Source organism: Alexandromys fortis, unplaced genomic scaffold, assembly GCF_014885135.2.
Source record: "Alexandromys fortis isolate MF-2015 unplaced genomic scaffold, M_Fortis_MF-2015_v1.1 scaffold_16, whole genome shotgun sequence".
NCBI lineage: Eukaryota > Metazoa > Chordata > Mammalia > Rodentia > Cricetidae > Alexandromys > Alexandromys fortis.
The window spans coordinates 5,526,934-5,554,491 of NW_026067893.1; the positions used below are offsets into that span (position 1 = coordinate 5,526,934).

The following is a 27,558-nucleotide window of genomic DNA, read 5'->3' on the forward strand; positions in this document are numbered from 1 at the left end:
TCTTTTTCTCCCTAGGATTTGTTGTCATGAAAAAGCAGTGTGTGAGCCAGGGCTCTAGGTGTAGACACCCCGGCACAAAGCCTACAGAGCGCATAGGAGAATGTGGGACCTCAGACACATTTCCTAGCTTTCTAAGTGTCAGTCCTCATGGACAAGAGTGGGGCAACAACCCAGGCATCACTCTACCACGATTCTCTGGGCATGAGTGTGGTGTTCTCACGAGCCTTCCACACTGTATCTCCAAGTCTGTGCACACAGAGCCACTGAAGAATGAAACAATATGAAGAATTCTGGGACAAAGAACAGGCTTACTTCCAGGCTGCTGTATGTGGCTTATGGCTCAGGCTTTGCGATCTTGGTGGAAGCAAGTGTTTGCATCTCTTCTGTGGAAACTGAGGCTTAGGGGACTAAAGCTAACAAGCTGACATCCTGGCAGCTGCTTCTTTGGAACAGGAGGCTTCGGTGTCTGATTGGGGAGTCTCCTTTCTTGGGAGCAAAGCATCTGCAGCACGAACACAAGGACTTGAGCTCTATCACCAGCACCCACACAGAAGCTGGTTGTGGCACTATGCACGCCTGCAATTTCAGTCCTTGGAAAGTGGGCACGAGATCCCTAAAGCTTGATGGACATTCTACCTGAGTCAGTGAGCCTGGGGTTCAGGGAGAGACCCGTTTTGTTTGTGCTTCAGCAAATAAAGCTGGCCTGAAGATCTGAGTACAGAGGTAGCCACACTAGTTAGCCTTAGAGGCCAGACAGTGGTGGCACACACCTTTAATCCCAGAAATCAGGAGACAGAAGCAACAAATCTCTGAGTTCAAGGCCACCTTAGGCTACACAAGACTGATTCAGTCTAAAAGAGAAACAGAGCCAAGTAATGGATGATGGCTTACACGAGAGAGGACTGTAAGGCAGGATGAGAAAGGAAATGAAGGCATTCAGTCTGAGGATTCATAGAGGCAGATTCTTGGTGGCAGGATCTTGCCTCCTGTTGGGTGTAAGGTAAGAACTTTTCCGGTAGAGGTAAGAATCTCAGTGGCTGGATGCTCTGCTTCTCTGATCTTTCAGCTTTTCAGCTTTCACCCCCTAATATCTGACTCCAGGTTTTTACTAACCAGTTAGAAATTGTGCTACACCTGCCAGGGGAAAAAAGGTGGAGAGGTGGAGAGAAACTGGAGAAACTGAAGACACCTGATGCCAACCTCTGGCCTCTACATCATATGTATTTATGTGCACACACACATGCAAATGAACATGTACATACACACAGATACAGAAGAAATCTCATATCTCTTGTGGGCATCCATAGAGACTGGCAAGCTTTTTCAGCTTCCAAGCTGGTGGAAATCTCAGACCTCTGTCAGTTTTGAAAGACAAGTTATCCCACAAGGAATTTGTGAGAGTTAATGCTTATCACACAAGCAATGCACTTACCCTAGTGTGTGGTGTGCCTTTGTCAAACATCAGCTACTAAGATCATATACTAAGAGACTGGTTCTTAGGAGGAAATTCTGAAGGACTATAAATTAGAGGCTGGCTTTTAGCGAGCCATCTTTACTAGAAAGAATAAAATCTCTGGAAGTGATTAAATCCCCTTTAATCTGAAAAGCAATGAACTGTGAAGTGGAGCCTGAGTGCATACTGTTCCATGCATGCCCTGGCACACACAGCGGACTCCGGGGTTCAGCGTTCAACACACCCCTGAGGCTACGCACCAATTCTCTGGCCTCTTCAAGCTCTTTCTCCACGCTGGCAACCATTTGCTTCTTCTCATCTAAAACAAGCAATAATATCAAAGAAATAATAATTATACAAGATAAATTGAATATGCAGTGGTTTTTAACTTTCTTAATGCTGCGACCCTTTAATATAGTTCCTCATGTTGAGGTGACACCCAAGCATAAAATTAATTTCATTGCTACTTCATAACTGCTACTATTATGAATCACAATGTAAACAACTATATTTTCCTATTGTCTTAGGTGACCCTTCTAAAAGGATCATTTGACCCCTTTTTACAACCCACAGGTTTAAGCCCACTGCTCTAAAGTCTCTTATTTTTATACAGCCATCTCCTTTCTGATCAACCAGATCAGAAAATATAAAGCGAGCAGATCATTCTTAGGGGGCTGAAGGCTCATCATTTAAGAGCACTGGCTGCTCTCCCAGAGGTCCTGAGTTCAATTACCAACACCCACAAGGTGGCTCACTGTCAGGGCCCGTAGGTCCCAACATAGAAACTATTTTTTCCTAACTCAACTGGTACGGAGGGGCAAGAAATAATGAGACACAGTTCACACAGCCATTTCGGAAGGGCATCTCAGGCTTCCTCCATTCCTGAAGATATACCTGCGTTTATTACACAAAACACCTTTTATCCCCCAGGTAAACCAAGGTGGATACTCATTAATTGTAGCGAGCTGCATGGAATCACACCTGATGGAGATGTATAATCAACTCCTGAGATGGCTAAGGCCTGACCTATGCTATGATCACTCAATGATTATCAGCTGCTTGCATATGCGTGAACCTATGGGCAGTGCCCACCTGGCAGTTCGGGGTTGGCAGCCCATGCCTACTTAAGGGCTGAGAGAGGTTTGCCCGGAGAGAGAGGGGAAGAGAGATACAATTGTTAAAAAGGTCCTGGAATAAAACTGCAGTGAGAAGAGCTCCGGTGGTCGCATCTTCCTTGCTGGTCGAGGCTGAACGTGACAGTTGGTGGCCTCGTAAGGGGAACCTCCAAACCTCTCTCCATGGAGCCCAGAACTTGCTGCAGTCAGGGGGTGCACCAAATAATCCTCAAGGTAACAATTGGGGATCCACGACAAAAAGCGGGTTTTCTACTCTCGCAGGTAGAAGAAGGGAGAGTAGGGGTAATAGGGCCGCGACCAAAGCGGATGGTTTAAAGCATAGCCACGACCAAAGTGGACGGTTTAAAATGAAAATAAAAGGAAGAATGGGATTTTAGAATGGGCGCTTCAACATCACAGCTGATTTTTCTGGCTCTTAACGAGCTGTTAAGGAGCATTGGAGAGGTTTTTGACTGAATGTGACACAATTGCTTCTTGGTTTGCCGTCTCTGGCAATCTTAATGTGTCATCCTGGGACAAGCCTGGTAGAGACCTGGATTTTTCCACTTAACAAGGTACGCTAAGGAAGGGAGTGATATTCCTGTGGTTCGAGTTACAGAGACCTCCAGAGTTTGCAGTGGAGTGTGAGCAGCTGCAGCTCCAAGACCAAGAAAGTGCTGAGGGTCTGCAAAGCCTGCAAACCCAGGGACTGGCTTCAAGGACCGACAAGGCCAGAACCTAGGCCACTCCCAGCATGGATGCCTCAGGGCGTAGAGGTAAGATCTGTTGACCAGGACCTCTGTCCTAGCCGGGGGCAACCGGCCTGGACTGGGTTGGGGCTCAGCCACACCTCCACCTTNCCCCCCCCCCCCCCCCCCCGCCATTGGCTAAAACCCATTATCCCAGGCTAATAATAAGAGGTAAAACAAAGTGGGAAAACCCCAATCAAGGAGTGGTCAGCCAGTGTCTGTTACTCCAGTAAAACCATCTGCTCATTCAAAGCAGGGCATTCTGAACTTACAGCCCATAGGAGTCTAAGGAGCCATGACTGCTTCATCTTTTGTAGGATCCATGCAAAAGGGCATGTTGTTTAAAAAGGAAAAGAATTCTTTCTAGTTTTAACTAAGACGATATGAATAAAGTATGAACTTCAGTCTGATGTAGGAGGGTCTTCTATCTATCTATCTATCTGTTGCTTTCACTAGTTAATTAATAAAGAAAACTGCTTGGCCTGATAGGTCAGAACATAGATAAGCGGGGAATACAGAACAGAATTGTGGGAGGAAGAAAGCAGAGACAGGCAGACACCATGAATCTCTGGCCCGAGATGGACATAGGTTAGGATCTTTCCTGGTAAGCCACAGCCTCGTGGTGCTACACAGATTTAATGGAAATGGGTTAGATCAATATGTGAGAGATAGCCAATAAGGGGATGAAGATAATGGGCCAGGCAGTATTTAAATGAATATAGTTTCTATGTTATTTCCGGGGCTAAGCTAGCTGTGCGGGAGCTGGGCGGGATGAAAAGCAGGCCTGCTGGCCTCATCACTGCAACATCAGTCAACACCAAATAATACGGATTCAGGACCTGTAGCAAATGTATCAAGGTGCGGTATTAACAGAGGCCACTGGCATGGGTAAATGGAGTTATTTTTGTGATTTTTATATTCCAACTGGTCTAAAAAAAATAAAAATAAAAGTTTAGGGCCAGGAGTACAGCTGGCTAAGTGTGTGTTTAACAAGAGATAAGGCCTTGAGTCCAACCCCCCCGGAACACAAATATAAAATGAAGCCATGACTTAAATTAACCAAACTGCCCAAGGGTGCAAGATCCCTCTGGATTTTGAGTATAGCCGATATGTGTAAATTTAAACACGGAAACAGGTGCATATACACATACATGACACAAATTTCTATGTGTCTACTATCCAAAGATGACTAAAATCCCAAACACTTGTTTATAAAGCATAACTGTCATAAGTGACAACTGATGGCTGTTTTCCCAGTATACTCAACTGAAAAGTATTCTATCTGCCAGCTTCCATGGTCTCCTAAACCTTCCAGGGTGACACAGTTCCTCGTTAGATCCAAGTATCTTCTAAAAGACACCTGCTTTGCCCCATCACTGCTACTCCCCTTCCTCAATTCCCTTCCTTCTTGATATCCTGAATTCAAAACCATTTCCACTTCCACATCCCAAAGCCCTCAGCACCTACTTTTCCTGAAATGTAGGTTTTCATCAAGAGCCTTTAACCTCACTGTACGTCAGGCACAGAAAGGAGGTGAGGATCTAAAGTCAAGGTTCTCTTTAAAGTAGTTGAGAGGACAAAGTCTGAGCTGGAGCCTGGCCAAGCCTGCCCACTGCTGAAGGAAGCACAGATGAAAGAATATCCCCTAGGGTCAGTCTGCTATGCTTTCTCTTGTTTGTGTTGCATGCCTCATTTGCATTTTAAAGCATTCTAAGATGAAAATGACCACCCTTTCCTTCCCATTCTTCAGGTCGAAGAGGCCAAGACATCTGATCACAACTACATTTGCAGTAAGTTTAGGCAGGCGAGGAATCCTAACAGGTCTGACAGCAACAGCCCAAGCCTTAATCACTTTGCCAAAATACATTCTTGGTACATTCTAACTGTAACCCTTAGGTCTCTGTGAATGGGGAGAAGAGCAAAATGAAATTCTGGTGAGGGTCCTCCAATATGCCTGTCGTAATAGAAGTTCTGCCCTGTGGAGAACTGTTGTGCTGAGCAATTCACCCCCCAATACCACAAAATCAGGAATTTTTAAAATCAAGAGAGTTATGGTCCCAGCTCATTGATTTTCCTGACTTTTGAACATAACAGTAATCATTAAAAATCAATCTTTAAATTCAGTAACCACAGAGTATTCATTAAGGGACCCACCTTCTAAAAATCACAGCTATTAAAATTAGTTAAGATTCAAACACTTCAAAGAGCAAAGTTTTTTTATTCAAAAAGTATTACAGAGTAATCAAGTTTCTTTTTAAAATAAAATTTCAGAATTTTTTTCTATTCTACTTGGAAGTCACCGCAATACGTATACATGTACAATAGAGTAGTTCATTTCCACAGAATCTGGGTACTCCAACCTACATAAATTACCTTGACGTTAAGGTTTGTTCCAATTTTTTTTTTTAATCTTCTTATTCCAAGTAAATAATAGCTCATCTTTTGGTCTACTTCAGGCGAATGACACAACCATTATGATGTTGTGGGATATTATAATTACTAGTTATAATATGGATATAAAAATATTGAGAAATAAAAAGCAGTATGTTGCTGAGTATACTGCTTTTGCTATGTTACATTATTAATTCCTGTTAGTTCATAAACTCGTGAAAAAAATATTTTTTTCTATCAATTAGGAGCAAGTTTAAAAGGGAGCAAGCACAAATCATTAAGAGGAAAACCACTGTATTTTAAAGTCATTTAATTATTCAAGTACACATTTTTTCCCACAATACCAGCAATACAATCTCCTTTCAAATGAAATATGGTTAGTCTGTTTGGGCCTCATGTTACATTACATATAAGAAGAGGCATGACAATATCTTTATTTTTTAAGACACAATTCAACTGTTTGCTTCTATGTGGTAAGAATTTTAAACACAAAGGCAAAAAAACTCAGTTGTAACAAAATCTAGTTTCTCAGAAAAGGTCAACACAATTCTGTACCCTGGATGACATTACTTTGCAAAAGAGTCAATACTAAAGTATTTGCCCAAGAAATACTTCTATTGCTAAAAACAAACAAAAGACATATTAAAATTCAACACAAGCAAACTCCAACTGCAGCTACAAATCCTGGTACTCTGAGGTTCTGGGGCTCAAGTCAAAGGCAGAAGTCTCAGACAACAGTGACAACAAAATCAAGATGATCTCGGGCAACGGAGAAAAGTGGGACTGAAGAGAAGAGGCGAGGCGAAGTATCATGAAGGCAGGAGGCCATCATCCACTTAGTCCACCAAAAACTCTGAGGCAACACAGCTCCGTGGTACATGCTACCTTGGTTTTCTCCTCTTGCTCCCTCCCTTGGACTCTAACCTCTTTTAAGACATCATCCACCTCCTTCAGAACTAAATGGGACTTCGGGATGGAGAGGGATGTAAGGTCAGAGGTCCTGGCTTCAAGCAAATATCCCTAGTAACAGAAAACGGGTGAGAGGGGGGACAAAGAAATAAAGGAAGAAAATTATTTATAAAACAAAGATTGGGGGAAATTCTGGAATGGGGATGAGGAACAAGTTAGATCCAAGAGAAGTTACTGTTGGCATCTTGGATTGTCTGGGTTAAGAAAGCGATATTACCCACAATTCTGGAGGAATCATCTTTTCTAGACGGTGTGCTCCAGGGCTGAAGTAGAGACAAGTTCAGAGGCCCAACAATCATTCGATTTCCCTAATGAAACTGAGCCAAAAATTAATAAGAAAACTCACACTTTGTTCCTAACTACTTAAGCTAAATCTGTACTTAAAGAAAAATCGACCCTAAAACACTATCTTACAAGTCACAAGATGCCACATTATAATCACCTGCTTGTCCACAAAAGCATTCTTTGGACCCTTTGGAAGAGAAATGCCAAGGAGATCAGACATGACTCCCACTTTCACACTGCTGACAACCTAGCAGAGAGCGTGACAGCTGGGGGACAAAATTACCCTGTACCAAGCTTTACAAAAAACTGAGTTATAAAACCCAAGAAGGATGAAAACCCCACAACTGGGGCAGAGGTCTGAAAACTATGAATCCTAACAAGAGCTACTCAAAGGGCTTCACAGATGTGTGCCACTTAATCTTGAACGAGGTACGTGTCTCTCTAACCGAGAAGGAAGTTTTGAAAGAGTATGAACACTTGCCTAGGACACAACTTCTAAGTGTCAAGAGTTGGGCTGGAATCCAGGCATTCTAGTTTGTCACTCTAACGTGCCGCAAATAAGGATAACAGCACTATTTCATAAACAACATTGCTGCATTTGGAGACCCACAATCTTGACACTTTCATACATTTTCTTTTAATACTCTTACTTTATAATTTACGGGGGGGGGGGAGATCAAATGGAGAGCAGTATTTCCAAGCTTTCAGAGCCATTGGGTAGGAATCCAACACCACCCCCCATGGTTCCCATGCCGGGTGGGGGGGTTCTCTGCATTGGAAGCACATTCGGAGTCGAGACACCCCCCTCCCGGGGACGCCAGCACCGCCCACAGCGCCCCCGCCAGGAAGACCAGCTTGCCCAGGCGGCGCTTCGCCGCTCCCGGCTCTCCAGGCCGCCCCCGCCCGGCCGGGCAGGGTACTCACCCGGAGGGAGCCGAGGGACCCTGGAAATCTTGCTGGTGATCTCAGCAGTGAGCACTGCAAAGTCCTGCTCGTAGCCTTCGAAGTCGGAAGACATGGCAGCTCGGAAATGGTCGGCCGGAGCCGGGGTCTAGCTCCGAGAGAACTCACGAAGGGGGCCGGGCCTCAGCGCAGAGACCCTGAGAAGAAGCCTCCACAGCACAGCGGGGAGCGGGGACGCCTCCCAGCCCAATCGCTTCCTGGTTGTTCTTCGCAATCCTTGTCCCCCGGAAACTGAGGGGGATGCGTCTTTACTTTTCCACTCAGTCGTCGAGAGTGAAACTAAGGGAAAACGTCACTTTCACTGTCCCCTAAAGAACTACGAAAACCTCCATGCTCTCGGGGATCACCGAAAACACTTCCCCACACTGCACGTTCAGGGAAACGGCTGGGGTTCCCCCGAGCTGTAAGCAGATGCAGGCGCCTGCTTTCAGAGGGAAGACTGACGCAGCGGACCTGCCGGAAGTGGCTGTGGCGGAGCTTGCGCCAAGGGCCATGGCGGGATCCTGGCGGCGGCCCTGTAAACCTAAGACTCTGCGGCTCAGAGCTGGTCGCGCACTCCTCACCTTCAGGGTTCGAGTTCGCCTTGCGCAGGACTGAAGAGCTCGTGACGGAGCTTTGAGAAGGAGAAAATCTGTTCCGGGTGAACCCAGGCCGTCCCGGAAATGCAATGGTCGTGGAACGGGCACAGGAGACCAGACTGAGGTGGGAGTCACCGCGGGGGTTGCAACCCACGTGTGGGGCGGTCTTCGCCCCGACCTAATCGGTTCAGGATCTCCAAAATGTTGAGCCCAACCTCACTTAGTAGAACGATTTGTCTCACGAGTGAAGATCCCCGAGGGTCCCGCACCACGGCACGGGCGGGAAACTGAGGCACCCGCAGGCGCAACAGCTGCGTGGGAATCCCTTAGGCATACGTCATACCCATTTATCGTAGGTCGTTTCCCGACTCATTCCACTCCATTCAGAACTCTCTTCTCCAGCTATTCCTCATGCGTGCGTTCTTCCCCCCCCCCCCCCCGCCCTCGTCCCCGGAGGGAATTCATTTTTCCTTAAATACACATTTTTGTGCCCTTTCTCGTGCACTGCTTTAGTTGTGATTTTCCGCGCGCGGGCACGCACACAAACCACACGCGCGTCGCTTTCTTTGCTTTCACCCTTGTTCCTGTACCTTTAACCCTGATCGATTGTTAATATTGGCGCTTGCGGGAACAACTGCGGGTTATTAATACACAAAGTACTATATGCGTAGAGCATATTACACTTAATTCGCAACTCTGAGGCAGTTTAGAACGGCCTAAAAGAATCTCGGTGCCTTGGTTTCTCTTTTGGTTTCTCGTGACCTTGACCTAATCACTCATCCTCTCTAATCCAGTTTCTGTTGTAGGAAGAATTAGGTGAGACCCTGCTTCTTAGCTCTCTAAGGCTTTGTTCTAACTATCCACTTAGCATGGGATAGTTAATCCTTCCTGACAGTTTGCACACAAGAGTAAAACTGTTTAATGTGTCCAGTTTACATGCAGTTCAAGATTGGGCTGTATTTTGGATCGGTCCAAAGGTAATTCTTTTGGGCCTCGATAAGATGTCAACCTCACACTAGTGTGCTTTTGGGGTGCTGTTGCAGTGCTTCTTGGAGTTAAATAAACGGCATATGGAATTTTTAAACGGAATTTTCCCGTTTTGATTTCTTTAGGTTGAGTTTCACACCAATCTAGATTCTTCTTGATGTAAAGGAGTCTGGATGTCAGCAGTGAAAATGGTGTACTCCAGGTTAACACTCTGTCAGCCAAAGGCATGACAGTTCAGGAACACATGGACTTGATGCACACAGAAATGTGTGCACAGAAAAAGAGAATCTCTAATTCTTCGAAAGAAAGAAGGCACCCAAAATGGGCACCTTCTGCTCAGTAATCAGGTTTGAAAATCTTCAAGAATTAAAGAGACTGTGTCACTGGGGCCCCATTATTGCCCTTGGTGTGATAGCAATATGTTCTACGATGGCCATGATCGACTCCATCCTGTGGTATTGGCCTTTACATACAACCGGAGGAAGTGTGAATTTTATCATGTTGATAAACTGGACTGTCATGATTCTTTACAATTACTTCAATGCCATGTTTGCTGGTCCTGGCTTTGTCCCTCGGGGTTGGAAACCGGTAAGAAAATGATCTGCTTTGATAGTGAACATCACATAATTGGCCATGATAATTACATTTTGGTTTTGCCTTATCAGCTTTTGTGCTAGGAGACCCTGGTGTGCTACTCCAGTCACTGGTTGTCACTGCTGATTAGAATTGATGTCTGTTTGAAATATTGATTCACATTAGCTATTCCAAAGCCATTGGTACTTGTTCTTTGTTTAAATAATAATTCAAAATAAGAGGCTGTGTGTGGTAGTTCATGCCTTTAATCTCCACACCAGGGAGGCAGAGGCATGTCATCCTGTGAGCTGACACGCCTGGTCTAAATAGCAAATTTCCAGAGAAGGGAAGAGGATGCCTCAGTCTGAGAACAGGTGGAAACAGTTATCCAAAAAGTGGGCAGCCTTGTGTGACTGAAGGGGGGAAAAGCAGAGTAGTGCAAACCATGGCAAACAAAGGCAAGCAGGTGAGAGAGTGTGCATGGGAGCTGCCTGGACCACAGGGGTGTGTAGAGGTTTCAGGCAAAGCTCTGGCAGAGCTGGATAGGAATGTTATTTTGTAATACACAGATTTGGGTGAGAGAAACAACCAGTTAGAGATGACAAGGGAGATTTGAGAAAGTGTCAACTCATAACTTTACTCTGAAATACTAGTCAAGTTATCTAAAACTCAGGCTCAGATTTGGGTGAGTAGAACCATGACACTAGATTTGGGGTGAAAGTGGAGAAAAGGAAATAAAAATGACCTCTGAGTCATTTTCTAGTTATAATATTTTAGCATAAGTAAAGGTATTAGAAATGCGAGTTAATGACCTCCCTCCCCCATCATCACCCATAATAGAAATTTATGCCATTGTCGGGACCTTTTAAATCCTGACTTGTTACTGTTTAGGATCAAGTAACTAACATGCCTTTCTTTTCTATCAAGGAAAATCCTCAGGATAGCATGTATCTCCAGTACTGTAAAGTCTGCCAAGCATACAAAGCACCACGCTCACACCATTGCAGGAAGTGTAACAGGTGTGTGGCTTCTCTGTTTACCGGGAGCTGATCCTCTTGGTCGCTATGCTTTTTGTTATATCTTCCGTCATGACAATGGAAACCTTTTGTTCTCTGCAAGTGTCCTGGTTTACTTTTCTACTGCTGTGGTAAAGCACTGACCACAGAGCATTTGGGGGAAGGAAAGGGTTTATTTGGCATGCAGAATACAGTCCATCAGTAAAGAAAGCCAAAGCAGGAGCTTGAACCAGAAATTGAGGGACACAGCCTACTGACCTGCTCTTCCTAGTAGTTGGTACTTTTTTCTCTTTGCTCTTCTGGGGGCCTGCCTCCCAGCTCCCAAATAATTACACATGGGGGCATATTCTTACTTATGAATACCCCCCCTGAGCTTGGCTTGTTTCTAACCAGCTTTTCTTCAATTATCCCATCTATCTTATGCCTTTGGGCTTTTAACTTTCTCTATTTCTGTGTATCTTTCTTCTTACTCTGTGGCTCGCTGTGTAGCTAGCTGGGGTCCCTGGAGTCCTCCTCTCCTCTTTCTCCATCCTAAATCTTTTTTTCTCTCTTTTTCTCCTTTTATTTATTCTCTCTGCCTGCCAGCCCCGCCTATCCTTTCTCCTGCCTAGCTATTGGCCATTCAGCTTTTTAATTAGACTAATCGGGTGTAACACAACTTCACAGAATTCAACAAATGCATATTGAATAGCTTCAGAACTTTTTAAGTTGGAATTAAACTGGTTTTCTCAGATTCATTCATACATATTATCAAAAAATTAATGAGAAGAAAACTGAATCACTAATAAAAATTGCAAAATATGCCAGGACCTGGCTATCAGCAGCATCTGTTCATTAAGATGAAATTTAGGAAATACTGAGTTAGACATAAAATCTGGTTTGCTAGGAAGTCCACCTTTAGCAAAGAGACCAAGCACAAGCACTGACTCGTGTGTGCTAAGGTTGTTTTCGGTCAGAAGCTCCATGTCTAACACATTGTGAGAAAGGAAGAAAGTTGCATCTGTGTTAGGAGAGCTTTATAATCATTCTCCCGAGTCACGTGGGAACTGTATGTCACTTATGACATTTATGAACTTAAAGAGACTGACAGCCGAGCTTCCTCCTTTATAATGAGATTCTTGCAGAGCTTCCCAGCTTGTGTAAGAAATTATTTTGTTGTTAGTTTTTCAAGACAGGGTTTCTCTTAGTAGCCCTAGCTGTCCTGAAACTCACTTTATAGACCAGGCTGGCCTCGACCTCGGAGATCTGCCTGTCTCAGACACATTACTTGAGAAACTATTGTGATATCTGACTGCTGTTTAAAATTTTAAAGAAGTCACCATGTAGCTTCAAAAAGCCGTAAAGAAGTATCTGTTTTATCAGAACTAACCCCCGTGACTCCTGTGCATACTGCATTCCTATGTGCTTGGTCTTTTGAAAACCAGAGCTAAAGGAGACAGGAGTTTGCTCTATGCTTCATGAACGTGTTCTTCTTAGATGTATAATGAAGATGGACCACCACTGTCCCTGGATCAACAACTGCTGTGGTCACCAGAACCACGCTTCGTTCACACTGTTCCTCCTGCTGGCACCTCTGGGCTGCATCCATGCTGCTTTTATTTTTGTGATGACCATGTATACACAGCTTTATAATCGGGTAAGTGGACACCGTGATACGCTACCATTCCTGTCAGACTCAGTGATGTCTCCAATGTGTTGGAGGAGTCCCTTTTAGAAATACACTTTTTGTGATTTAGCTAGTACAACAGCTTGCTCGATTAGCTCTATCAGTTCCTTTTTTTAGAAAGCTCTTTGTCTTGGAAATGAGGAAAGATTGTTTTATTCTGGAAACTCACCTTTTGTAATTATTATTTTCCCTTATTCATGGTTTATTACATTTCTAACTTGGTGGTTATGGTACTTTCTTTCTGTTCCCTTCAGTTTCTGTAACAGATTGTCATTCCTTTGTTCATTTGGTCCATGGTGCAAGCACGCTCCTAAAATAAACACATTAAACCAGAAATAGTTTGAATTGACTTTTGGACATTCAGCCATGATAGAAAGTTCAGAGGTTGTACACATTTTAAAAAAAAATCCATAAATTGACTTGGGATCAAAAGAGGGACACAGGCCTAATAGGTATACAACAAGCTGGGGAGCACATGTCCTTCACAGTCAAGGACAATCCATGTGTGACTATAGCCCGTCTGTGGGCTAATCTTCCACTATTAAGGAATCGGAATTTCCATATGAACTCTCCAGAGTTTAGATGTTAGCTCCTAACTTCTGTGTGGGACCCAGCCATGAAATTGTTTTGTTACTACTTCAGAACTGTAATTTTGCTACTATTGTGTATTGTAATGTAAATACCTGATATATCTGATAGGAAATCCCCAGAGGGGTTTGAGACACACAGTAATATGGGATTCTCCTCTGTAGGCTGTGAATGTCATTGGTTGATAGAGAAACTGCTTGAGCCTGTGATAGGATAGAATAGAGTTGGGGGGGTACTAAACGGAATGCTGGGAAAAAGAGGGCGGAGTCAGGAGAAGCTATGAAGCTATGTAGCCCTGCCAGAGACAGATGCTGGAACTTTACCTGGTAAACCACAGCCACATGGCGATACACAGATTAATAGAAATGGGTTAAATTAAGATGTAAGAGTTAGCCGATAAGAAGCTAGAGCTAATGGGCCAAACAGTGATTTAAATTATATAGTTTCTGTGTGGTTATTTTGGGGCTAAGCAGGCGAGAACAAACAAGTGGCCTCCCTACAACAACACAGGTTGAGAGCCACTGATTTAGAACTTCATACAGGCCCCACACTACCCATCTGCAGGCTCTGTTTATCAACATCCTACTAGCTCTTGACTGCTGGCTGTGGAATGTGCTGTGTCTGCTGCTGTCGAAGAATACTGTCATTTTAGAATAGGAAGGAGATAGTGGAGTCTTGGTGTTGCCTTGTTTATAATTACTCATTTTGTAAGGTCAGTCTCCTTCTTCTGAGAAAACAGCAGTAATTAATATTGAAGAATTACTGATGATGGAGCTGTGGATGTATAAACCTCTTGCCCAGCATGACTGTGGCCCTGGGTTTGATTCCTTGCACTTAAAAAGAATAATTAAAAAAGAAGATACTGTACATGTCAGTAGGAGCCAAGTATTCATCAGAAACTTCTATTTGCTGCAGTTGCCTTGGCAACATATCATTGTGGTTATCTTTTAGGTCACGCTGGGGTTTTACTGTTGATGTTATTTTTTTCTCACGGGTAGTGTACCTGTGTGTATGCATGTTCACAAGTGTGGGGCCTAGGGACCCACATGTACAAGGACGTCCAAGGCTAATGCCAAGTATCTGTCTTGATGACTGTCTGTTGTGTACATTGAGGTAGGTTCTCTCAGCTGAACCTAGAGGTTGAGGTAAGATGAGTGTGGCTAACCAACTTTCCCTGGGGATGCCCTGTGTTGGCCTTGCAGACATTGGTCGTATAGGAGGGCCACCGTGGCCGTGGAGCATTTCTGTGGATGCTGGGGATCTGAACTCAGCCCTCATACCTAGGCAGCCATCTCCCTAGCTCTGGTCATGTTGTTGCCAGTCACTTTTTCAGCAGCGCTCACCTCAACAGCATTTCCCGTGTGCACTGTGATTGCTTGCAGCTCTCCTTTGGGTGGAACACAGTCAAGATTGACATGAGTGCGGCCCGGAGAGACCCTCTTCCAATTGTTCCCTTCGGGTTGGCTGCATTTGCTGCCACCTTGTTTGCTTTGGGATTAGCATTGGGAACAACCATAGCTGTTGGGATGCTGTTTTTCATACAGGTAAAGTTCTTGGTTGCCTCTGTCTGAAAGTTGCATGTCATTGGCTGATTGCTATAAAAAAAGAGAAAGTTTTAGTATGTGAGAGAAATTACTTATTTATAAACAACTAATCACCTGTGTCCAGTAGTTAATTTTAATTTTGCCAGAATAGCTAGCCACCATTTCTTGTGATGTGAAAGTACACGTCTTTATAACTGAGAAAGTTGCTCTCACCCTACAATTGCTCATGGTCTTCACTTCCATACAAGAAACGAGTGATTGTCAGTAGGTTAGGAGATTCACCCATGGTCACCCACTCGTGTTCAGTAATGTCATTATTAATGAAAAGGAGGAGGTTTCTGAGGGAGTGCACAGAGATTGGTCTTTTTTTTTTTTTCCTATAATGCTTATAAACTAAGAATCCTAATAAAAGCAAATTAATATCTTGGTGTAACCTTACATGGATCATACTTTGCATGGATTTAGTCACAGTAAAGAAATTAGGTAGGGACAGAGACGACACTACTAAGGAAAGGGGGCTTATTTGGGCTCACTGCTTCAGAAATTCAGGCTTCTGTCCTTGGCTCCACAGTGAGGCGGAGCATCGTAGCAAGGAGCAGGTAGAAGAGAGAGCTGTTCACAGCATAGTGGACAGGAAGTGCAATGGCTTGTGGGGAGGGACCCAGTAAGGATTCAACCACCCAAGGATACACCTCCAGTGCCCACATCCTCCAGCAAGGCCACAGCCAGTTTCCAGAGCCTCCTAAATTAGTGCTGCCACCTAGGGACCAAGAACTGCAGATGAGCCTCTGGAGGACACTTCTTATGCACACCATAGTGTAGTGGAGATGTGTGGGTGACTGAAATGGGACACTGCTGTGTTGTGAACAGATTCATCATAAATTTAAAGTTGGGTCCTACCACCCATGTAAAAGAGAGCTGTGTGTGCCTGTAACTCCAACACCAGTGTCAAGTGGGCAGGCACAGGAGGCTTACTGGGCTTTGGTAGCTACCAGCCTAGCTAAAAAATGTTGAACTCCAGATTTGGGAAATAAAGCAGAGGCTACCACACAGGTACATACCCCTTACACACACGCACTCACACACACACACACATATACACAAGTATATACACATACACTGCATATACATATGTGCACTGTATACACACACAAACTATGCATACACATACATAATGGTAATAAATTTTAATAGCAATTACATTTAAGTACTGTTTCAACTATTTATGTTACTGTTTTTTTAATACCCTGAAAATTTTGATACTTGAGGCATGAATTCTAATCAAAGTATTGGCTTAGCTTTGCTTTGGGTGGGCTTGCTGGGCTGGCATAGAGATGCTACAGTGCCGTAATTAGAGGTGGATGGGCTCCCTGCTGGCTGCTACTTAACCTCTGCCATCTGTGTTGTCTTTATCTCTGGGGCAGAACAATAAAGCTCTCTTGGAATTTACTAGAATGGTAAGGATCCAAAGTAAACCAAAGTCACCTTGTTAAATTTCACTGTCATTTCCTTTCCAGATAAAAATTATTCTCAGAAACAAAACTTCTATTGAATCATGGATTGAAGAGAAGGTAAACTTCAGTAATTGTTTCTTCGTTCTAAACTACTGATTACTAAGTGAGTGCTGGGCTATGAAAGTGGTCATTGGCCTGCCACACGAAAGGTAGACAAGGAGAGCTTTTAGCCTTCTTTCCACTCCAGTGAACTCCCACAGAAATGCTTCCTTCACACTCCTGAGCTGCCGTTCTCTCTCGGGCAGAAAGAGAGACAGCCCATTTGGAAAAGCACCAAAAACATGAGACATTAACTCGGGCCGGTAATGTTCGGCTTGTCAGAACTCTCCTGAGTTCATCTATTCTTAGAAGCTAAGCCAGGCCAGGTAGTAGTTGGATGGGCAAAACCGTGGAATGGTGAGCAGCTGTATACAGACCTTGTCCTGTCCCTGCCATCCCAGTGTGCATCTCACAGCAGCAGTTCCCAGTCCTGTGGGCTCAAAGCCAGTTCACAGTCACCCCCAGTGCCAAGTGTCACTGACAACTGCCATATTTTCTAAGTGAAAAAAAAATCATAAAAAATTCTTTAGACAATCCATTCTGACGCCGGGCGGTGGTGGCGCACGCCTTTAATCCCAGCACTTGGAAGGCAGAGGCAGGCGGATCTATATGAGTTGGAGACCAGCCTGGTCTACAAGAGCTAGTTCCAGGACAGGATCCAAAACCACAGAGAAACCCTGTCTTGAAAAACCAAAAAAAAAAAAAAGACAATCCATTCTGATAATTTAACATTTTATAAAAAAAGTAATTATATTTGTCAACCAAAAATGGAAGAACTGGCCTTGTTTTAAAGATTTATAAATCTCTTTAATATCTGACTTAACCGAAGACAGTTGGGATCTGGCACCCACTTCTGCGTTCAGTCTGTTGAGATATTACTTTCTTTGATGTTTATGAAGAAAGTCCAGCTTCATACAGTTGAGTCGGTAGAAAAGATTGGAGTGTTTTGATGGGCACTTTAGACTATAATAGATATCCTTTGATTTTACATTAAAACTTGGCAAGTGATTGCCTCTCACACATCCCAGTCCTGTGATGGAAACTCAGTCTCACGCTGGCTTAGCAAGCGGTCTGCCACTGAGCTCCCCCGGCCTGACAAGGAACATTTCTTGTCAGGAACTTTTTGTACTCTTTGATATTAAAATTCATAGCATTCGTATTTAATTATTTATAAGTAACATAAATATTTTATATTAAAATTGAAGTATGTTTAAATATGGGTAAGCTGTCAGAATCACAATAGAGAATACAAGTTTTCCGAAAATTCTCATTTTCTCCTGGAAGCCTGAGTTTCCTTCATCTGTCTGCAGATACCTACAGTTGTGTACCTGCCATGGTGCTAGTTTGATTTTGCCAAGCAAGTTCTGCTCCTCTAAAAATCCTGCCTAGTGCACTGTCTAAATAGTTGTTAGGCTTTCGGGAATAGGGACAAGAAAAAGATGTGTACATGTTCTGTGGATATGCAGTTTTTATTTTAAATTTTTTTGTGTATTTTTGAGATATGATCTCTCTACAGTTCAGACCTGCTTCAACCTCCAGAGTTTAGGAGTCATAGGTGCACACCCTTGTGTCTGTCTCAGGGGTCGTAGGTGCACACCCTCGTGTCTGTCTCAGGGGTCGTAGGTGCACACCCTCGTGTCTGTCTCAGGTACAGTCTCCCCATCCGTGATTGGTTGGATCCAGGATTATAGAATCTGAAGAAAGGCTGAGTATGTTTGTAAGCAATGTGATAACTGTCACAGGGTTGTGCCAGTTTTCTCCTAAGATGCAGGCAGTTTTACCCTCCACTGCAAATGTAAGGAGAGTGAAAAGGTAGATAGTCTGTTATGAGAAGTTTGTCCTTCCTGAACCCTGAGAAAGGCTTTGGACCACTGTGGACCTGAGTTCAGTCCCATGCTTATTTGCCTCATGAGACTGTGCGCTGCCCCTATTCACTTGTCCAGTCTCCTCTCCTGCCCACTGCCTCATCTCCTTCTCTTAGACTTCTCTATCTTTTCCATATTCTTTTTCTCTGCCTAAAATACTCTTTACCTCTTTTTTTTTTTTTTTTTTTTTTTTTTTTTTGCCTGATTTTCTGCCCCTCAAGATATAGTTTAGGTATCATTTCTTCCAGAATCCTTCCTTTACTCTCTAAGCTTGGTCAAGTCCACTTTCCTTCCTCTCCTCTAAGCACACCATGTGTCTGTGTTCCCTTTTCATGTATGGCATCCTTTCCTTTAGTCTATATTTTTGGTTTTGAAATTCAGTCCATGTTAAAGAGTCTCTGTCATTTTCAAATGATTTATCACTGAGCAGGACTGCAGACACCTGAAGCTTCTGTTTATAAAAAAAGGAGGGGATTAACCGTCTGTTATTTAGGTAAAGGTTGAGATATAAAATTCAGTAAATTTGTATCATAGTTCCAACTGTTTCAATAAATAGCTAACACCCATATTACATTATAAATAACTACAAGAAACTTTTACATAAAATACTGTCCCTTAACAGACAGAGCTTCAAAGAAGGAAATAAAACTTATCAAAAATGTATATGATTACCAGATACTAATGTTGAGTGCAGAGGAGCTACACTTGCTTTAGAGTTAAATACTTCATGTTTGTACCACTAGGTGGCAGTAGACTTGAACAGATTTAAAGCTAGTTTATTTCTAGAGAAAGCTAACCATTTAAATGCCTAGAAGATGAGCTGTGCCATCAGAATATGCATGTGTAAATGAAGATAAAGTATATGTGTATTTCATGATACAAAAACACAAAATCTCCTTCACCAGCATTGCAAAATGTTTTTTTGTAAAATAGTGCCTCTCTATTAGCCCTTCTTGGCCATGGCTAACCATAACCCACACTTTCTCCTGCATCTGTTAACCTTTACTCTCTTGTGCTGCTAAGCAACTGGAAGCATTGAGGGTGTTCTGCTTAGGATACATGCAGTTAGCTAATTCTTTTATTTACAAATCTTTTGAATGCTTGTTCCTAAGACACACCCAGTCACATGCTTTATTGGGTATCACAAACAAGTTTTCAGTCAAACCCCCCTCTATACTGTGATGAAACTATATTCTCTGTCACCACTGCTAATATTCCAGCAATAAGAAAGTATTTTTATCAATAATACAAATTTCACACGTGAGTATTCTCAATAACACATTAGTAACCACTGCAGGCAGAAGCAGCTGTCATTTTACACCTTTGTTCTCCACAGGCTAAAGATCGAATTCAGTATTACCAACTGGATGAAGTCTTTATTTTTCCTTATGATATGGGAAGTAAATGGACGAACTTTAAGCAGGTATTTACGTGGTCAGGAGTCCCTGAAGGAGATGGACTGGAGTGGCCAGTAAGAGAAGGCTGTGACCAGTATAGCCTAACAGTAAGTAATTTTGCTCAAAAGGCCTTCCTCTTGCCTGGCGATTTCTTTGTTAACGGCCCCAGCTTGCTGAGCTGCCCCATCTCTCTGAGCAATTGAGCCCATTCTTGGACACTAGCCACACGCCACAGTCTTGTATGTAGCTCATGAATAATCTTTCATTCTTTTCCCTGTATCTTTAATGTGATTCTAGAAGAGAGACCGTGTTTCCCTGGTCATGTCTAACACAGTTCTACTTAGTAGCTGCTGATTAAAGAGGGAAAGGAGCAAGAATTATTTAGTCGAGAATCATTAATAATGAGTTTTCCAGTTTGTCCGTTAGAAACTCAGTAAGACTCAGTCTAGAAGCTTTGCAGGAACACATTTGTTGAGCCGCAGTCTGGAATGAGCATCTTCTCAGAATCCGCTCATTGGAGTCTTCTCCACATACTCCTCAGGTGCTCAGCTGGCACCAGAATTAGGGAGCAGTATGCAGAGGAGAATATAAAGCGCCAGAAACCGGGATTACCCTTCTGGAGGGGAGAGATTGTTCAACACTGAGACAGACTGCTTAACCTTTTTCCTCTTGTCTTTCAAACAGAGAGAACAGCTGAAACAAAAAGCAGACAAAAGAGTCAGAAGTGTAAGTATTTGTTTGCCGTGGTGTTGATTCATATTTCCTCTAGTTGGGCACTGTGTTTCTACCTATCTTAAGACAGTTGGCTTTTATTAAATAGTATTTCTTTTTATTGTGTTTATTTTTATACTGTGTATGCGTGTTCAGCACAGTCACTCATGGGAGTCTCCTTTTACCATGTGGCCTGCAGTGATAAATATTTCCTTATATTTGTTGAAATCTGATGCAGTTCACTGTTTTTGAGACAGTCTCACTGCATATCCCTGACTGGTCTTAAATTCAGAGACCCGCCTTCCTGTGCCTCTGAGAGCTGGGTTCAAAGGCATGTGGCGCCATGACTGGCACATACTGTTGACGTTTGTTTTCTTTAAAATACTTCATTTTAGCAGGATGTTTCCAGAGCAGTTAGGCATTGTGCATTGCCAACCTAGAAAAATAGCTTTAGTACAGCTGATGAAACCACTTAGCAAGCACACTGAGAGATAGAGATGATGCCACCTATGGCCAAAGGAAGTCTAAATTAAAAATAAATACAGTTAAAGTTAAGTTCCTGTTTATACTGGCCACACTGTGAGCCCTCTCTAGCTGCAAGTCTCTAGCTAGCAACCATTCTAGACCACACCTAGAGCCATGCAGACACTTCCGTCGTTGCAGAAAGTTCTCCTGGACGTGGCACTCTGCAGATGATATTTTTAGCAGGTGTGTGCTTGAAATGATGGGTCAGACAGCCTGAGAACAAGGATCATCATCCCTTCCCGGAAATGGGACGTGGTGGAAAAGACATTTTATTACTGAATAGTTTGAATGTGACCTTCAATTTTTTTTGTTTAAGCTTGAAAAAGCTCAGATATTGTTAATATTGAGATTATTATTCTGACCACTGATGGCAGGTTCGCTATAAAGTCATAGAAGATTATAATGGTGCCTGTTGTCCTTTGAACAGAGGAATTAAAACCTTTTTCACAAGCCCCTGCACAGAAGAGCCTCGGATACAGCTGCAGAAAGGGGAGCTCATTTTAGCAACAAGAGGGTTGCGGTAAGAGATGGGAATGTTGCGTTTCTTTAATGTGAAACGTGACATAAACGTCAAAAGTATTTAATTTAATCTTTTAAATATTTCAGGTACTGGTTGTACGGAGATAAAATTCTCGATGATTCCTTCATAGAAGGTATGGAAGTGGAAGGATATGTTTAAAGTATGTGACTATTCGAAATAGCTCCAAATTCTGGAAGAATAACTTTTATGCGTAATTACACGTAAAACACGTTAGGGAACTGTGTAGATATATTAGAATACTTCTTAGATGTCTCTCTGTAGTACTCATGTCTATCCAGTCTTTACGTTAATAGCTGCATACAAGTTCCTATGTGACTATGTGGCAGATACTTACAAAGTCCCCAGTAGGCACCTATGGGTACTGTAGCAAATTAGATGGCACCTGGGCATGACCCCATGAAAAGACTCAATATTAAAACACTAGACCCTATTCCCAGAAGAGAAACAGCTGGAGAAAGAGTAAGCCGAGGTCTGGTCTTCTCTGCGGAGGCAGCCAAGGCAGCACCATGCTGCTTATACTGGGCCTAGCCAACAACTTCCATGAAGGTGCTGTCCCCTCTTAGGCATGGGTACTATGCACAGAATGAGCAGGAGGTCCCGGCTGTGGACGTGCAACCAGGGTCTGTGGAGAGATAACAAGGATATGGCAGGCTGTGGAGACAGAAGTCTGAACTTGAAGCTGCGAGTCTTCGTGGACACCCAGAGCTACTGAATGAGAAGCATAGCCCTGCCCCTGCATTGTGAGCCACAAGTCTTGTGGCCGGCATGTTGAGAAAAAGAACTCCACATTTGGCTCAGAGCCTCCTCACAGAAAGCCTTGCATGTGGAATCCAGAATCCACAGATGTAATTGGTGGGGGTTTGGGGAGTTGTCTCAGACCTGGGACTTGAAGCAGGAAGTGAGCAAATGCCTCTCATCAGGAAGAAAACACAAGTTTTCTGAGTTGTTGTTTGAAGTTTGGAGACTAGCAGCCCTGCTCCTACATGCATAGACCCTATAAAAGACAGCTAGGAACAACCGTTGGACAAGGCTGGAGCACCATGTTTCCATCTACTTAGTTTTATTGTTTTATTTCTGCTTCTGAGCTGTGTTGTTCCTTTGTGTCTGGCAGCTGTGTCTTGCCTGAATAGGCTTTTCAGGTGCTTCCTTTCTGTGCACCTACTCCTCGGGGTCCCCATTATTTCTCTCACCTTTAGAGCAAGCACTTTCTGTCTCATTCCTATTCCCCCACCCCATCCGCTGCTCACTTCCCTACTTACTGACTCTTACTCTAAAACCGTAAGTTCCATTTTCCCCACTCAGAACCCCAGCGCTACTGACTTGGGCCTCATCAGGGACACAGTTGAAGTCAGTGTGTGCTTTCCCAGTGTGTATCTCCACCAGCACTGCCACAAGGTAAGACCCGAACCAAGAAAACAGAGGCAAAGGGAAAATAAACACCAGGATGCCATAGTCCCAACCAATGCACAGACGAATAAAAATATAAAACCATCAGACAGCAGTCACTAGGATACATGCCCAAGCTTGCAACTTCTCACTACCAGCAACCAAGACTGAGGAGACAAGTGAAACACTGGGCGATAGCAGAGTTCTGCTTCCTGAAAGGATCACTGCCCTCATGGAGACCTAACAGAGGACAGGAGTGAAGAGATCAGCTTAAAACCTACCACGAAAGGTACCAAAGTGATACTTGGTCATTGGCAGACAAATTTAAAAGTGCCCCAAAAAAATCAGTAAGTGATTGAAACTGACAGAGACCAACAGAAATGCTGGAAATGAAAGATCCAATCAAAAGACCAAACCAACAAGCAAAAAGTCACGAACAAACCAACGCATTGGAAAGGAAGAATAGCAGAGGCCAGGCAGGAGAGCAGCTGTTGGGGACATTTGACTTCAGACAGTAACACACTCAAAAAAGAAAACAGCAAGGCAAAAACTTCTAAAAACTCTGGGATACATTCAAGAAACTAAACTTAAGAATCACAGGTTAAGGGGCTGGAGAGATGGCTCAGAGGTTAAAAGCATTGCCTGCTCTTCCAAAGGTCCTGAGTTCAATTCCCAGCAACCACATGGTGGCTCACAACCATCTGTAAATGGGGTCTGGTGCCCTCTTCTGGCCTGCAGACATACACACAGATAGAATATTGTATACATAATAAATAAATATTTCAAAAAAAAAGAATCACAGGCTAGAGGAGATATTCTAATTTTATAGGCAATGAAGTTAGAAAGTTTCACAACTGAGAAGAAGAAATGGACAGCCAAGCACAAGATGTCTGTGGAATCCAAGTCACGGCCAGAGAAGAACTCAATCAAGACGTCATAATGCAAAGCAAACAGCCGCAAGGGAATGGCAAAGGCAAACTTGTAGAATAACATCAGACCTATTGTTAGTAACCATAAAAGCCGAGGGTTCGAATGGCATAGTTTAAGCACTGAAAGTAAACAACTGCCAACAGAACAGCAGATGAGCACATTGCGGGGGTGTGGAGGCGAGGAACCCTTACTCACTGCTGCTGGGAGTGTAGTCTGCTCCAGCCCCTAGAAAGTCAGTGGAGAGCTTCCTGAAGAAAACAAACAGTAGAACTGCCGTATTCCTCAGCGGTGCCGGTCTATGGTATTTATTTAAATGACTTGGGGCCCTACCACATAGACACTTACACACTGTTATTGCTGAATTGTTCAGAGTAGCTAAGGAACAGAACCAACCTAGAGTCCACTCACAGACAGGTGGGTAGAGAAAATGCAGTATATACACGGGATTGAATTTTATTCCTCAGTAAAGAAACGTGAAATGCCATTCCAAGAAAATAGATGCAAGTGAAATTCATTATGTTAGTGAGACAAGCCAGAGCCACACAAGTTATTGCAGCTTTTATTTGAATATGTAGATTTTAGAGGGTGAGTTGGGTTATGTTTAAACTAGAAATAGAAAAGCAATTTTTAATAATTTATTGTTATTTTTTATGCATTGGTGTTTTGTCTGTGTGTGTCTATAAGGGTATCAGGTCCTCTAGAACTGGAGTTACAGACAGTTGTGAGCTGCCATGTGGGTGCTCAGAATTGACCCAGGTCCTCTGGAAGAGAAGTCAGTACTCTTAACTGCTGTGTCTTCTCTCCAGACCCCAAAAATGATTTTTAAAAGAGGTGATTGGATACACATATGTGTAACCTGGAAACAAAAGTTATCACTAGGAAGAGGACCAGTAGTGGGGAATAAGAGGAAGATGGCGGAGGGGGTGGAAAAAAAGAACCACTAAAAACAAAATTTATAAAGTTGCCATAAGAAACTCATTACTTTGTATGCTCATTTTAAAAATTAATCAAATAAATCCTGGCAGCCGTCTTGGATAGGAACTGCCCTTTAGCTGTCTGAGGGGAACTGAAGCATAGGCAGCTGCTCACAGTCAACTGTGAGCCAGACCTGAGGGTCAGGCTCAGCTACCCTGTGCATGGCCGCATCCCCTTTAAGGCCTAAAGGGTCAGGCTCAGCTACCCTGTGCATGGCCGCATCCCCTTTAAGACCTGAGGGGTCAGGCTCAGCTACCCTGTGTTGGCTGCATCCCCTTTAAGGGACCATTCCTTTCATAAAGCTATGGCTGAAATCTGGTTGATTTTTCTGAATTCTTCCTTTTTAAAGTAAAGATGAACCTAGGATCTTCTTCTTTTTTTTTTTAAATATTTATTTATTATGTATACAATATTCTGTCTGTGTGTATGCCTGAAGGCCAGAAGAGGGCACCAGACCTCATTACAGATGGTTGTGAGTCACCATGTGGTTGCTGGGAATTGAACTCAGGACCTTTGGAAGAGCAGGCAATGCTCTTAACCTCTGAGCCATCTCTCCAGCCCCTAGGATCTTCTTGAAGAAAATAAATGCTTGGGATTAACATAAATTAACCATAAATGAGAGTTCAGGGGATTTTGATATAGAAATTGATATGCTGGGAGCACATGCCTGTAATCCCAATATTCAGGGGGATCATAGGTTCAAGTCTAGCCTGAACTGCATAGCAAAATTTCTCATGAAAAAGAAGGGAATGCATAAAAGCTGTAGGACACATCCTGAGAATACAATGTAATGGTGTGCCAGAACAATCACCCATATGTTAACCCCTGGTCAGTTGTGTACTTTATACACCACACTGGCTGCTTTCCCGGTGGACGGGATCCTGGCTTGTTAGAAGTGTTTGGAGATGATGCTTTCCCTGTCCCGTGTCTGAGAACTGGTGAGGGACAGCAGGGTGTCTCATTTGAAGTCGTAGACTTGCTCCCAGGAGTGTCACCCAGTCCTGCTTGCTGTTTCACCATAGCATAACTTTCTCCCTCAGGTTCTTCGAGGATAAGAGGGTGGTTCCCTAGAAATTGTGTGGAGAAGTGTCCCTGTGATGGCGAATCAGACCCAGCGCCAGAGGGCGAGAAGAAGAACAGATAGCCACTGCGAAAGTGCTATCAATACGTCTTCATTACTTGAAAAATCATACATATTACCAAGAATTGTGCAGCGAGTCTACTCTGCTTAAGGTATTCTTTTCCTCAAAGATGCTATAGTGCCATGATTTCAATATTTTTATTACCATTTTGAAACAGAAGCCATTCTGCATATGCCTTCGAGTTCCTGCCGTCTTGCCACTTCTCCCTACCAAAGGAAAGTCGTTCAAGCCAAGTGAGCAAACTGCACTTTCTGTAGGATTTCTTTGTGCTGCACCCAACTTCACCTGCAGATCTAGTTCCCCTTGGCCAGGAGCATCTGCATGTGGTTATTCTGTTTCTTCCTTGGTGACATTTCTTTCATAATCTAGAGACTATAAAACTTCAATATGAACTCAAATTTTGTTACTTTTCATAATGCAGATTTTGTCAAATCCAATAAAGGTCAATGGGTGTTCTGTAAAAATTATAGTTTTCACTCAAAAACATGTGTTCTTTTTTCTTCTGTCTTTATAGAGTTGGCATCATGACTCATGAGTTCTGAGACATAACGGATTCCGTTCAGCATATGAGCCCTGTTTTGGTAGATTGGCAGCTTGTGTCTACTTTAATATCAAACCCTGAAGTTTGTGCAAATACTAGGATCTAAACTTAAAGGTGGGCTTGTCAAAACAGCAAGTAGAATTACAGGAGAAGGCCTGCTACTCTGCACTTAAGTAAGCTAACCGAGCTTTCCTTAATTCTTTGTATTTGGGGAACTTGAGGCTTCCAGGGCCGCCAGACTTGTAGCAGGTAAGAGTAAGAAACAGGTGCCTGGGGCGTCGGCACTGAAGGAAGCATGACTTATTCCATTGCAGGAGCAGCAGGTGAGAGATATAGTCATTTTGAAAGCAGCATGGTCTTGAGTTGACAAGCAGAGAAGGGGACAAGGCAAGTCATATGCCTGTAGAAGTGTCTGCATTTTAGACAGAAATAGCAAGAACACATCTGGGGCACATAGGAAGGGAAGTCAGAGCTAAGAAGTCTGGACCACCAGGGCCCTAGAAGCTGCCTGCCCTTAATTTCAAGTACAGACATTCATTCAGCCTTGCTGAGCTTAAGGTGTGGAAAAACCATGAATATTCTAAATTTTAGTTGGAAGCCAGAAAGGAGTACAAGTTAAGATTATAGTACAACAGCCAGGCCTGGTGGCACACACCTTTAATCTCAGCATTCCAGAGGCAGAGGCAGGATCTCTGTAAGCCATCCTGGTCTACATAGAAAGTTCCATGCAGTCAGGGCTGTAGTGAGACCCTATCTTTAAAGGAGAGAGAGAAAGAGTGGGAGAGAGCACATACAAGAAAGGTAGTAAAGGGGAAAACGTTAGCATATTTAGAGCATGGGCCTGCCTTACAGCTTTCTTACTCAGAACTGTGCAGTGGAGTTAGAAAAGCTGGGCCTAACAGTTTACCCAGCGGTTACCCAAGTTTGCTGCATGCTAGAATCATCCGAGGACCTTGTAACAATCCTGGGCAGTGTTTATTTAATGTTGAGCCTGCCTTGACCTCCTGAATGTTGTCATTGTGGGTATGTGTCACCACACCTGGCCACAAAGCTGTGTATCTCAGAGACCCCCCCCCCCAGCAGTGCTGAGTCATCGTATCATCTCAGATCAAGTG

At 43.4% G+C, this 27,558-nt stretch overlaps 2 protein-coding genes across 7 annotated transcripts in view; one reads left to right on the top strand and one right to left on the bottom strand.

Annotated features, from left to right (window-relative positions):
- Positions 1 to 8,241, bottom strand: part of Vti1a (vesicle transport through interaction with t-SNAREs 1A) — a 313,675-nt gene extending 305,434 nt beyond the window's left edge. For 2 of the 5 annotated variants that reach the window (XM_050147777.1, XM_050147768.1), the window contains exons 1-2: positions 7,887 to 8,241; positions 1,714 to 1,772 (exon numbers count right to left, since the gene is read on the bottom strand). In XM_050147777.1, the coding sequence (XP_050003734.1) occupies positions 1,714 to 1,772; positions 7,887 to 7,980 (153 nt within the window). In that variant the 5' untranslated portion in view covers positions 7,981 to 8,241. The remainder of the gene's footprint in view (positions 1 to 1,713; positions 1,773 to 7,886) is intronic. The other 3 variants (XM_050147793.1, XM_050147786.1, XM_050147759.1) reach the window with 2 other exon arrangements.
- A 158-nt stretch (positions 8,242 to 8,399) lies between these two features.
- Positions 8,400 to 26,367, top strand: Zdhhc6 (zinc finger DHHC-type palmitoyltransferase 6). 2 transcript variants are annotated; one of them, XM_050147737.1, is made up of 11 exons: positions 8,400 to 8,627; positions 9,616 to 10,078; positions 10,991 to 11,082; positions 12,556 to 12,715; positions 14,716 to 14,877; positions 16,395 to 16,448; positions 19,632 to 19,799; positions 20,377 to 20,418; positions 21,303 to 21,448; positions 21,535 to 21,581; positions 25,801 to 26,367. In XM_050147737.1, exons 2-11 carry the CDS (start codon positions 9,812 to 9,814, stop codon positions 25,902 to 25,904), a joined length of 1,242 nt encoding a protein of 413 aa, XP_050003694.1. In that variant the 5' UTR covers positions 8,400 to 8,627; positions 9,616 to 9,811; the 3' UTR covers positions 25,905 to 26,367. The 2 variants fall into 2 exon arrangements, with proteins under 2 accessions (XP_050003694.1, XP_050003704.1); XM_050147747.1 differs by lacking the exon at positions 14,716 to 14,877.
- Positions 26,368 to 27,558: the final 1,191 nt, after the last annotated feature.

Excerpts from the sequence above, each read along its gene's own strand:
- Zdhhc6 (XM_050147737.1), top strand. The coding sequence starts at position 9,812 with ATGGGCACCTTCTGCTCAGTAATCAGGTTTGAAAATCTTCAAGAATTA. Across the intron at positions 14,878-16,394 it reads GGATGCTGTTTTTCATACAG|ATAAAAATTATTCTCAGAAA; the intron begins GTAAAGTTCTTG and ends TTTCCTTTCCAG. Across the intron at positions 19,800-20,376 it reads GTGACCAGTATAGCCTAACA|AGAGAACAGCTGAAACAAAA; the intron begins GTAAGTAATTTT and ends TCTTTCAAACAG.